Source organism: Theropithecus gelada, unplaced genomic scaffold, assembly GCF_003255815.1.
Source record: "Theropithecus gelada isolate Dixy unplaced genomic scaffold, Tgel_1.0 HiC_scaffold_15987, whole genome shotgun sequence".
Taxonomy (NCBI): domain Eukaryota; kingdom Metazoa; phylum Chordata; class Mammalia; order Primates; family Cercopithecidae; genus Theropithecus; species Theropithecus gelada.
The window spans coordinates 1,633,520-1,646,978 of NW_020257754.1; the positions used below are offsets into that span (position 1 = coordinate 1,633,520).

A 13,459-nucleotide genomic window follows, 5' to 3' on the forward strand; every position below is an offset into this window, starting at 1 on the left:
GGCTCGATCTCAGCTCACTGCAAGCTCCACCTTCCGGGTTCACGCCATTCTCCTGTCTCAGCCTCCCAAGTAGCTGGGACTACAGGTGCCCACCACCACGCTCAGCTAATTTTTTGCATTTTTAGTAGAGACGAAGTTTCACCGTCTTAGCCAGGATGGTCTCGATCTCCTGACCTCGTGATCCGCCCGCCTCAGCCTCCCAAAGTGTTGGGATTACAGGAGTGAGCCACTGCGCCTGGCCTTAACAGTTTTATAGAACTAATATTTATAAGCATGTCAAATTTTGTCTTTTAAAAAAATCCAAGTAATAATGTAAAGGCATTGTGAAGCTATAAGTGCAATTATAACACCAACTAACTGATTGGGACGCACTACTTCATCTATATTATATAACTCAATCCAGACAGTTCATAAATATCCTATTTATGAACAAATATAACACTGCATACATTAGTGCTTTAAAGACTTGAGAGTGGAAATGGATTAGGTAAATTTTAGCAAATCCACAGGTACTGTAGCCATTATAGCTATTGTAGAGCAGAGATAAGGAAATATTAGATTGTGCATTGCAAAAACGGGTTCAAAGCTGACTCACTCTGCTGTTTAATAAATAATTATTTAAAATGAAAGTAGAGAAGTCTTCTCTTTTGATGCTTTGTTTATAATTTTTTTTATTATGGATAAGGTTTTGATTTCATTACAGTCATTTATTTGCAACTATGGTTTATTTCAAGGGAATCAATAATATAGTACTACCATTAGCAGTAGTATAGTATTTAAGGTTAAAGAGACTCTAGGAATAAGTAATCCTAATTTCTCTTTCATTATGAAATCCTTCTATAACAATAATGAATGAGTGACCATAAAACTTACTCATACTTAAATAACTTCATTGTGGGTAGGTTCACTGTATTGTGAAAGCAGCCACGGCATTTTTTAATCTCCAATGTTAGCAAATATTCTCTTATATTGAACTAGAATACTTTTTAAACTTTAATGCACTGTCCAGAATCTGTCTGCCTTTTAAATGTAGAACAAATATATACCTACTTTCATGTGAGAAAGTATGAAGACATGGGGACTGGAACTGTAGCAGCCATTTTATGACCATTACAAGTTGAACAACAGAATCACAGAAATGCCAGTCCAGCACTCTAATGTTGTAGAGCTGCTGAATTAAAATTAAAACCAGCAACTCTCTGATTTTGTTATGTAAACAAGAAAAGTCTTTGTAGTTTAAACCACTAATAAAATCAGGACTCTCGCTATTAGGGGCAGAACACTAGACAACCAACATAGTATAGGTGCTACCATTTAACTGTTTTTCTCTGGGGATATGGAAAATTGTCAAGATTTTTCTTATAATCTATATTCCAGAATAGGCACTACTCCAAATATCTGATCAGGATATATTAGTGCCCAACATTTTGAACATCATCCTTCTGCTAATGTAACCTAATATGTTAGTGATTTAAGCAACTCCATATTTAATATGTGATCAACTATATTCTCAGTTATTTACCCTTTAACCTGTAAAATAAATAAATGTATATATATATATGCAACAGACAGTTTTACATTAAAAACTTGCAATGAATTCAGCACCACTTCGAAATTACATTTCTATTGACTACATTATTATATGTAGTGCAGTGATGGCCTGAAATTGTGAACTTCATGTGTCTTTCTTGGCCAAAGGGGCAATAATTTGCTAAGAAAATATAAGGATGAGCTAATGCATAATGATAATAATGGAATAATGATAACTAGTATAATGGAGAAAGCTCAAATAGACCTGTGTTCAAATCCCTGCCCCCAACATTTCCTGCACTGTGACCTACACAAGTTTCTTTTTTTTTCTTTTTTTTCTTTTTTATTTTTATTTTTATTTTTTATTTTTATTTTTTTTGTTTTTGTTTTAAATTTATTTATTTTCATTATTATTATACTTTAAGTTCTAGGGTACATGTGCACAACGTGCAGGTTTGTTACATATGTATACATGTGCCATGTTGGTGTGCTGCACCCATTTACTCATCATTTACATTAGATATATCTCCTAATGCTATCCCTCCCCCCTACCCCCTCACCACAATAGGACCTGGTATGTGATGATCCCTTTCCCATGTCCAAGTGATCTCATTGTTCAATTCCCACCTATGAGTGAGAACATGCAGTATTTGGTTTTCTGTTCTTGCGATAGTTTGCTGAGAATGATGGTTTCCAGCTGCATCCATGTCCCTACAAAGGACACGAACTCATCCTTTTTTATGGCTGCATAGTATTCCATGGAAGCTTCTTAACCTTTCTATAAGCTGCTGTTTCTTCATCTGCCTAATGCACATATTAATACCTGCATTTGTGGGGAATAAAAACTCTTATATGGTGTCAGGAAGTGTCCCTTGCTGCTCCCTTCTTCTTCTCATTTTTTACTTTTGTTATGGAGATTCAACTATTTATGCCTTGAAAAGTTTGATAAATGCCTTACATTAGAGTGCTTGTCACCTCAGCCTACCCCAAGAAAGGTCACTTTAAATATCAAGAAAGATGATAAAGGAGGAGCATTAACAGACAGCATTGAAATGAAAAACAGAATTTCACTAGCTAGAAAAAATTAGGAAGCAAAGTTTACCCAGTGCTGGAAGCAGGAAGGCATCCTCCCTGTCCCTGAACTCTAGTCTACCTTCCCTAGTAGAAATGTCACTGACATTACAAATGAAGGGATCACAGATTCTTAGGAGCTTTAGGGACTTAAAAAATTAACATTTACTATTTTTCAAATTATAAAACATATACATATATGTCAGAAATTCTGAAAATATAGAAATAAAGATTTATACTTATGTATTTTTGAAATTACACAATATGGAATTACAGAAATACAAAATCTCTTAAACATCTAGCATTTAGCATAGTTTCTTTTTTTTTTTTTTTTTTTCTCCAAATTAGGGGCTTTGGGTTGGGAGCACTAGGCAGCAGATTTGTGGGATTTTGGAATTTATATCACCTTGGTCCCGGCTCTGATCTTAAAATGTAAGTAAGAAAATGATGGGTCTCAGCTGCATCCATGTCCCTACAAAGGACACAAACTCATCCTTTTTTATGGCTGCATAGTATTCCATGGTGTATATGTGCCCCATTTTCTTAATCCAGTCTGTCACTGATGGACATTTGGGTTGATTCCAAGTCTTTGCTATTGTGAATAGCGCCGCAATAAACATACGTGTGCATGTGTCTTTATAGCAGCATGATTTATAATCCTTTGGGTATATACCCAGTAATGGGATGGCTGGGTCGTATGGTACTTCTAGTTCTAGATCCTTCATTATTCTCAGCAAACTATCGCAAGAACAGAAAACCAAACACCGCACGTTCTCACTCATAGGTGGGAACTGAACAACGAGATCACCAGGACTCGGGAAGGGGAACATCACACACCGGGCCCTATCATGGGGAGGGGGGAGGGGGGAGGGGGGAGGGATTGCACTGGGAGTTATACCTGATGTAAATGACGAGTTGATGGGTGCTGACGAGTTGATAGATGCAGCACACCAACATGGCACAAGTATACATATGTAACAAACCTGCACATTGTGCACAGGTACCCTAGAACTTAAAGTATAATTTTAAAAAAAATTTATTTCAAGATAAAAAAAAACAAAAAAGAAAATGATGGGTCTCAAAGAAGGTGTAAGCAGTCAAGAGGCTGATTTAACCTGATTCTATACTGAATATTGTTGTGTGAGATTCTTTAGGCATCTAAATGGTCCAGCAGGTTTGCCATGATTAAGGGGAGGTGAGAATTTGGAATATTTTTTTTTCCTAAATAGAGATTGTGCATTTGGATGGCACTTAAGTAAGCAGATGGGACGTGAGACAATGAAGAATCTAGAACCATACTAGCTTTAAAAACTTGAATTTACAAGTGAAGCTGCCATTCCCAAATAGATAAAATTAAATTGAAAAAAATCCCCTTGCTTCCAGGAAGTGGGGGTGGGGTGTGTGTGTGTGTTTTAAATGATTCAATTATTTAATTTGCATCTGAGGATATACATCTGAACATAGAGGACAAATGGTCCTGCATAGCAACGTTTGTTCCTGTTTAGCAACAGTCATTAAAATGCATTACTAAATCCTTTCGTTAAACAAAAAGATACAAATATCAAATGAAGAGTGTTCCTTCAAAACTCATTTGAGCATCTCTGTGGTCAAAATTTACCAAATGAGTCTTTCCATTTGAGGCATCATGTAAAATAGTAATAAAATGAAATTATTTTAAGTGTGATTATATTAAAGCAATGTGACAATTCATACAATTGGAATAAAGCAGCAACCAGTGATTCTCTTGTAACTACCTCTGAAAGTACACTTCTGTTTAATACATTATTATATGTAGTGCAGTGACAGCTTGCAATTGTTAACTTCGTCTGGATGCTTTTTATAGAATAAATCAAAGGGCAATGACTTCACAAGTGGTCATCTGTTTCTGGCAGAGATGTGAGGACTGTGTGGGTGAATGCAACTAATTTCTATGACAAGGAAAACCAATTCAAAGAGAAGAAAGCAAATTATGTTTTTAAAAAAAGCATCTATTTTTTATAGTTCTTAAACATTCATATTTGTATTTTTGAAGCCCCTGAAATACATTCCTTTAGCAGATCTTATGTAATTTCATATTCGGTGGTAAGCCAAGGCAAATTTGTTACCACGGATGATGGATTCACTACTGTGGAGCTGGAGGTTCAGAGATAGAAAGTGTCTCTCATAAATACCAGCCACAGCAGCTACAGCAGCTGCACAGCAGGAACAGAAGCCTTGGGGCCAACAGGAATATTGGTGGCCAAGACACAAAAAGTCTCTCCCACTTCCACTCCCATGTCCCTGTGGCTCCTGCCTGATGTAGGAACTGGGAGTTAACTGCTGGACAGATCTCTGGCCGTTCATGTTCAGTGCCTTTAGGATGTTTCACATCCTTAGGGGAAAGCTACTTTGCCATTATCCTGCCACACCGCTATCCAGATCAAGTAAGGCAAACCTCCACTTTAAGTAAAACCATAATATGAGAAACATAATAATTTAAGAGATGGTGAGTATTTTTGCAATTAGATCACAGTATTCAAAGCAAGAAGTATTTAGCTTAGATAGGTGCTTAGGAAACAAAATATCCATTGTCGCCAAGAGAAAAAGAGAAACTGGTCTGAGATAATTCTGAACAAGTGAGCATGGGTTAGGTTTTAATCTTACTCCCTAAAGATAATGCTTAGTCACAGATGCTACTAAGCAACACAAGCATATCTGAGTTCTTCTGAGCTCACACTATATGAATGTAAATAATGGTCAAAATGTATGTAGAGAGGCCATTATAGGCTCGGGAACAGATGATGATGAACTATTAAACTAGACTGGGGTGGGTGCAACGGAGATTCAAGAGCTACTTGAATGAGAAATGAGAGAATCTGTTGAGTGACTAACTATGGAGGCAAGGAAAAAGGATAAGGATGGATCCAGTATTTCCTTCTTGAACAACTTAGTAGGGAGTAGTGACATTTACTAAATAAAACAAGTTAATAGAGAAATCTTTTAAATCATGACATCTGGTAAAGCATGAAAAATAATTGATTGATTTGATGAACATTCAATATAGAAGCAAATGCCCAATAATACATCTTTTTTTGTGGGATAAAAAACAGACACATTAGCCTCTAGTTTTCTTGACCATAAGCCCCAGCACATTAACACTTGACAGAGGCTGCCTCTTCTACAAAGACATTTGAGATTTTTACTCAGTTTGGGAGGCTTTTATTCAGCATCAGTGAGGCACTGACGTAATTCCACTCCAAAGCTGCGTGTCCTGCATTGACATGCTGAGTGCAAAGAGAGAATGATGATGACTTTGGACCCCAGGGGAAACTCCATTTCCTTCTAGCTCCCCAATAGACATAACTGAAACATCTGACAGAGATAAGGAAGTTGCACGATGAGAAGATGGCTTTCTTTTTCCCTTTGCAGGACTAGGCCCTCTAAGAAATAGATAAGCTCTCTGAGGTACTGCTGAGAGCAGCCAGATGGCTACATTGAAAGTCTAGCCCCATTGAAATCAGTCCTCAGGAAATTATTCCAGCTATCTTTTCTGACTTCTTTCATGGCTTTTGTCCTCTCAATATTTCCCAAGCTGGTGGTGTTTGACAGTCATTTTCAAATGCATGCCTACCCGAATTTAAATTTTGATCTCTTTTCTCTGAGTATGCCAAGTGGTATCAATTACCCTTCTTTTACAGGCTAAATTGTCAGCCTGGGTCTCATTTATTTATCAACTTCATTTTTGGTGAGTCTTTTCATTTTGGCGAGTCTTTTCATTTTGGGGGAGTCTTTTCATTCTAGCACAGCCTAGGCTATCTATCTCTGACAACTCCCTAACTCTCAATCTCTGATTACAATCCCATCTGGAATGTACCAGTCCCTTCTCCAGGATTCAATCTTAGCTAAAATCCAAGAGTCTTAGCTAATACTCCAAGATGGGAGGATTGCTTGAGTCCAGGAGTTTAACAACAGCCTGGGCAACATAGCAAGACCCTGTATTAATTTTTTTAAAAATCAAATGACTGATTTATTATTTAACTATAAACTTAGCAAATGTGTTAACACTGTTTAGTATTAATACTAACAAAGCATAGTGCAAAAAAGTACATAACAATACATTTTAGAGAAGTAAAACATTAAAGGTTATGAAAAAAAGAATGAATTAAGATTTTCTTTTCAAATACAAAAAATACATATATAATTATAAAATATACATCATATACCTCATTCCAGCTATTGGCTTTCCATGAAGGGCATCTGACAGATCTACAGGCTTTGTGAGTTGGAGGTTTCTGTACTTGACTGCAATTTGTGTCTTCTAATTTCCTTTGGAATTGGTCAATGCAAAACACTTCACGGTACTTTCTACCTTTACCACAAGAGGCTGAGCACTAGAAAAGAAATATGAATGCACTTGATTCATTTTCTTCTTGATTAATTTAAGCTTATCTTAAAGAAGTACAAAATGCAACAATCCACACATAATTGCTTTGATATTTTTATTAAGATATACTCTGGTATTTCTAATTAGCAAAATGTTAAAATTTACCAATCTGCTCTGGACTCTCAATTAATGTGAATATTACAAGGTAATATGATTACATTTTTATAATTTATTCTACAAAAAATGTATTGATTGTCTACAATATGCCAGGTACTCTTCTGACACACCAATGCTTTAAATCTTTTAAGGTTAGACTATCCTCAACTAACTCCTTTTATCATCCAATAAAACTTGCATTCAATTTTGTTGTATCAATACCCATTTTATTTTTATCTCCATATGCTTTTCTATACTGTAAAGTATGTTTTCTATGTTAAAAATTTTTAGTAATCTCTCAGTGCAGGAAACTGTGATTGAGAAAGCAGAAAATTTATTTTTTTTAGCATCATTTCAATTCAGGTTGTTTTTTGCATCAGTCTGGAAGACGTCTTTCTCTACCATCGGCCCTCCGATTTATTTAGTAAACAAAAAATAACTGAAATGTTTTTAAAAATATAGGTAAAATAACGATTTGACTTCATTTGTCAGTCAGTTTTCATTTTATGAGTGAGGACAGTGCAATGTGGTAGAAAGCACTTGGGCTCTGGCATTGAGTACCACTTCTGCCACTTACAGCTGGGGAAATTTAGGCACATTTCATAACCTGTCCAAGCCTTGATTTTTTTTTTCATTTATAAAACATGAGTAGTAACATCAACCTTACAAATTTGTTATGAAGATTAACATGAGATAAAGAATATGAAATGTCTAACCCAGACCCTATTCCACTTGGTAAATCCTCAGTAAACATTTAGCTTCCTCTTCTACCATTTTCCTTCATATAGTCTCAGAGAAGATATTGACAATTTTAGCATGGTATATGTACCAGGGGAAAGCTAAGCAAAGAAGTCATGGAGTCCAGACAACCTTTCTCACTCCAACAGTTGGCATATGGTTTCATTTAGAAACTACATTATGCATTTTATGCATATTGTGAATTCCTAGAATATTAGACTATACGGACTATTTGATACTCAAATAGTTTAAACTTTTAAAAAATGAACAGTCTGGAGATAATTTACCTTTTTATATTACCAGCAATATGTTACAATAATGCATTGATTATTAAGAACTATTAATGATATCTTAGATGTTCTCTACCTCTCCTCCACCTCATTAATACTTACAGTCATTCCATGCCACTTAGAACACACTTGGTTCTGTGAAAATCTCTAATGGATCTTCATATGTTGTATTAAGATACATTCTTTCCTCCTATTGATCTAGACCAACCTATATGCTTTACCGTTCCTGACCATGTACCTTGGGCACTTTCCTTGCCTCTTTCTTTTCTTCATTGTTTACTTTTCAGAGTATAACCTATTATATACTAAAAAAAATCAAATATTATTGAGTGTCAAATATATACTAGGGAGTGTGCTGACTACTTTGAGTATGTACATGTTCACACATGGAAGAATAATCTTCCCCAAAATAATACTTTGAAACTGTGACCTTCCTTTTGAACAAAGGAAACATTGATTACTCCCTCTGCTAGTCACTTTATTAAAAGGTAATAATTATTGCGAATAGTCACGCAAGGATTCATTAAACAGCATCTCTTGCTTTTGCTCTTGATGTATCCTCAAAGTGCTTATAATCTAAATGATACACATCATCTATGAAGTGAATTATACCAGTGTAGGTCTTAATATTGCACTCAGTGAAGATCGGAAAAACAAAAACACTACATAATACTAAATACCATTAAAAGGATACAATAAAAAATGTGATGGAATTTAAAAATTCACGAAATGTAGCCATTTCTTTCTAGGATATTTGTAAGTGCTCAAAGAGAAGGTAATATTTAAATTCATTCTTGAAAGACAGGTAAGTTTGTTGACAGACAAAGGTGAATGGTCTTATATCTATGTTTGATATGACTTATCTAGACATTGTCCAGGTGTGTCTGTTTTGTAAAATTCCCAGAGTTCTTTTAACAATGCCAAGAATCCAAGAATCAGCCAGTAAATATACAGTAACTTGTTGATATTTCTGATAAGAATTGCCAATTCATTTACAAAGTTATGTAACGTAAGAGGGGACAAGTTAAATTCCAAATTCTAATTAAGAATTCAGCAATACATTTCCTCTATAAGCATTATCTATGAGTGGAATGTAAACTCACACATGTAGTACACTGCCAAAGTTAAGAATTATTTTTCAAGAAACTGAATAGTCTTCTACTCTATAACTTTAGGTCATCTTTGCTTCTCTCTCTTCTTTGTTATTTTAATCAACATAAATTTATTTTTATCAACCTTTATATTTTATAATTTATAAGCATATTTTTATGCATTTTTTGCTCAAGAGCTGACAATGGCTCTCTTATTGTCTTAATAGCAAGTCAAACTTACACTCCTTGCTTTCTTGATCCACCAAATTTTAGTCAACATGCCTTCCCAACTTTATATTTTGCTGCTTTTCGCCATGCAAACCTTTGCTCCCTTTAAGCATAATTGCTTTCTCTTTAATGTGACACATTCGCTGAAACACGGGGCCTAACTCATGATTTCCTTTACCTAGACTAATCACTTCCTCTAATAATTATCCTTAAAGCCCTAATTCAATCCCATGTCTAGAGTAAATACACATCAATCTTTCACTTCCCCGAACTGTCCTGAGTCCTACCCTGTTTTTAGCACTTCATCATTTTCTACATTTTCAACTTTAGTCACATGCTTCATCTACGCAGCTTCCTGGATGTCAAGCCCTTTTAGATCACCCATATCACATACAAAGTGGCATGTGTAATAACTATCAGCTGATGGACGTTGATTAATGGTATAAGCAATTTTTAATTTGCTTTTATTAAACTCTAAAATAATTTACTTAAAAATTTTAAATTCCATGAAATATATTCATTGGTTAAAAAACCAAAAGTCCTCTAGGAATGATAGAAAAAATACAAAATCAAAGAACTACAAAATAAATTATGCTTTAGATATACTTAAGTAAAGCTCTTTTTCTCCAAGGTCTGAAGAGGGTAAGTACAGATTCTATCCTCGAGATTTAAAGAGGAATAAGTCCAGCATTTTATCATATTTGATGAAATTCCATCTGGGGATTTCTCTAAAGTAAAACAGGACATGTTATGCAAACAGTTATGTTTTAGTTGGAATGAGGCATCCATAGAGTAAACAACTAGTGAAATGATACCTTCCTTTCAAACCACAATACATTCTGAGTTGTAAAGATTCCACAAAATAGCCCATTTGGTATGAATATTCAAACATGAAGTGTTTTCTTCTGGTATCCCAGCAATCTGTTGTTTTTTTCCCTCTGTTTTATAACCCTGACACCATCATAGTCTTCTGAGGTTTTATTTAATGCTGTGTAATTCATTTCTAGCATTCTCATCAAAAGAATTTTTCTTGACAATCAGCCCTAGTTCCCTTAATTAGTCTTAAACTCTTGCTGAGATTTTTTTTTCCCAATGACTACTATGGAACAGTAGATACAACACACAACCCATTTCAGAAGTAGTGATACTAAATAAACATACAAGTGCCCCGAACTGACAATTCTTATAAATTAGGTGAAGACAGATGTCTAAGATAAAACAGGGAATCTGAAACAAATGCAAAATTTGCAAACGTTGAAAATGTAGTCCCCTCTAACATGATAACTTTGGAACAAGTATATTTTTATTTTTAGAGAAAAGCTGTACATAATTATAGAATAAGATTACTTCTCATTTTTAGGTGTGGATTTTTTTGTTTATATACAGGATACTACTGACTTAATTTATGGGAGTCTTGTGGATTAATTCTGGAAACTTAAATTGTAAAACAAAATAAAATAAGGAAATAAAATTCATTTAGCTTCAGTTCTAGGATGGAAGTCTTGTTTCTTTAGGCTGCCCTAAACTATTATATTGATCTGGCACTGTATCCTTTCTGACAGTATGGGGAAACATACAGGTACTGGTTAGAATTAATATGTATCCAAACTAGTAATTATATATCCCTGAAAAGTAACTGTTACAGTAGTCATGCATAAACTGTGCCCTTTATAGATTTGACAAGCTGGATAACTATAAGTAAGTTATTTAACCTCACTAGACCTTCATTTTTCATATGTAATATTGGTAAAATAACACTTATTTCATATACATCTCTGGGTAAAGGTAAGATGAAAGGCATTTTTTTTAAAGAGAGAAATAGCCAAACTAAGAAAACTCTAAAGACATCTGTAATGCTATAGCAAAATGCAAAATAAAATAAAATAAAATAAAATCAATAAAGAACTAAAAGAGTAGTGCAGAACATCACATTGATTAGATTCAGGGCAAGATTGAAAATGTCTCCCATAAAGCAAATGGAAGAGTGAAGATGAGACAGATAGAGAAGAGATGGAGAGTTGACATATGAATGTTGTTTCCTGGAAAATACTCTGTTCATTCCCAGCTCAAGTCATCATATCGTTGCACATGCATCATATCATTTCCTCCCACTCCAACACATTCGCTCATTTCATCCCTACGTACTTTTCAGTGGTGAGTTTAAATCTCATTTCCTTCTCAAAACTCCCTTCTCTGATGGAGGATATCTGATGTCCAATTTAGACGAGATTAGGTAGGGTTCTTACAGACTTTTTTTTAGCACCCTTTCTCCTTTGCTATACTCAGTACACCTGTAATTGTCTGTTCTATGTCTCTTTTCCTTTCCAGACTATAAAATCTGCTGAGAACAGACATATTGTAGGGAAACACACACACGCACACACACACACGCACGCGCACACGCACACACAAACAGCACCCAGAATCACTCGTTTTTAATTTAGTGTGTCACGAATCATTCTACCTTTCTTTTACAAGGAGGAAATAATACCAATGCAGCATGAACCATAGGATCTTGCATCAATTTACTGACCAATGTTTGTCTGAAATAGTAGATATTCCTCTGGCACCACATGAACCGATTTAGATGGTACATTTCCAATGTAATAGTTATTTTACATAGTAATGATCATCCTCAATTTTAGCTACAAAAATCCTTAGTTGGCTATTTGAAAAAAAGGCCTGAAGTTTGGTGTATAAAAAATCAAGTGAAATTAAAATTAAGAGTAAGCATTATTTAACCATTGGATCTTTTAATTAAGCTTGGCTAGAAAAGTAGCAAATATCCATTTCATTTGCTACTGCATAGTTTCATCTATGGATGAAGCTATATATATATATATTTGTTTTTATGTTAATCATCTAAACTTTGGTAAAACTTCTAAAAGAGTATCAAAACTAATATTTAATATGCTAAAAATTAGTCTTTGAAACACAATATTAGAAAAAGGGTTGACATCAACTGTAAGTTTTATGCTAAATATTTTAGTGAGTATTAAGATAAAGTTGATTACTGAGAGAGACTTCAAAGAAAACCTAGTTTACCTTCATACATGTTTCCTTCATATAAATTATTGTGTTATAATTTAAAAGTTTCTAAATCTGTACATAGCCTAAATTATTGCCAGCTGAACAAACTTTCAATGAGTGAATTTGACAATGACTCTGTTGCTGAAGCAGAGATTGTTGAGTTATTCCAGGTCAATCAGTAAGAACTAGAAGTATCTTACAACAGCTAAACTACTGCTCCTTAAACATGCCTCCACATTTGCTGGTAAGAAAAATATTTTAAATTAAATAGAGGCCAGGTGAGGTGGCTCATGCCTGTAATCCCAGCACTTTGGGAGGCTGAGGCCAGAGGATTGCTTGAACCTAGGAGTTTCAGACCAGCCTGGTAACAAAATGAGACCTCATCTCTACAAAAAAAAAAAAAATTAGCCGTGCATGGTGATGGTGATGCACATCTGTGGTCCCAGCTACTTGGGAGACTGAGGTGTGATGATCCTTGGAGCCCAGGGGACGGAGGTTGCAGTGAGCCAGGATCACCCCACTGCACTGCAGCGTGGGCAATAGAGCGAGACCTCTTCTCTAATAAAAATAAAAATAATAATCAACAAATAAATTCAATTAAACATTCCAAAATTTGATAATATAATTGTAAACATTTCATATGCTTTTTCAAAAACCATTTTAGGGATGGTTAAAAATTATGGCACTTAATTTTTTAAGCTACCATAAATAACCTAACTAGACGTAAACTTCATAATTATCATTTTTCTCCCTCAACCATTTTATTTTAGTCCTCTATTGTTGTTATTAAACACAAAATGACGATAAGAAAATATAAAACTGAATAAAAATAAATGAGGTGGTATTATTCAATTTCACTTTGGCTTTTGAAATTTTCTGATTTTTTTTAAAAACACAATCCTTAAGAAGTCATCAAATGATCAGATAAAAACAAATTTTTACTTTATTACTAGATATGTCAC

The 13,459-nt window shown here is 34.6% G+C and overlaps 1 protein-coding gene across 1 annotated transcript in view; it reads right to left on the reverse strand.

Annotated features, from left to right (window-relative positions):
• The window catches only part of LOC112617266 (A disintegrin and metalloproteinase with thrombospondin motifs 20), a 205,199-nt gene that overhangs the window by 42,212 nt on the left and 149,528 nt on the right, over positions 1-13,459 (reverse strand). The window contains exon 29 of the mRNA XM_025374005.1: positions 6,804-6,971. Within this exon, the coding sequence (XP_025229790.1) occupies positions 6,804-6,971 (168 nt within the window). The remainder of the gene's footprint in view (positions 1-6,803; positions 6,972-13,459) is intronic.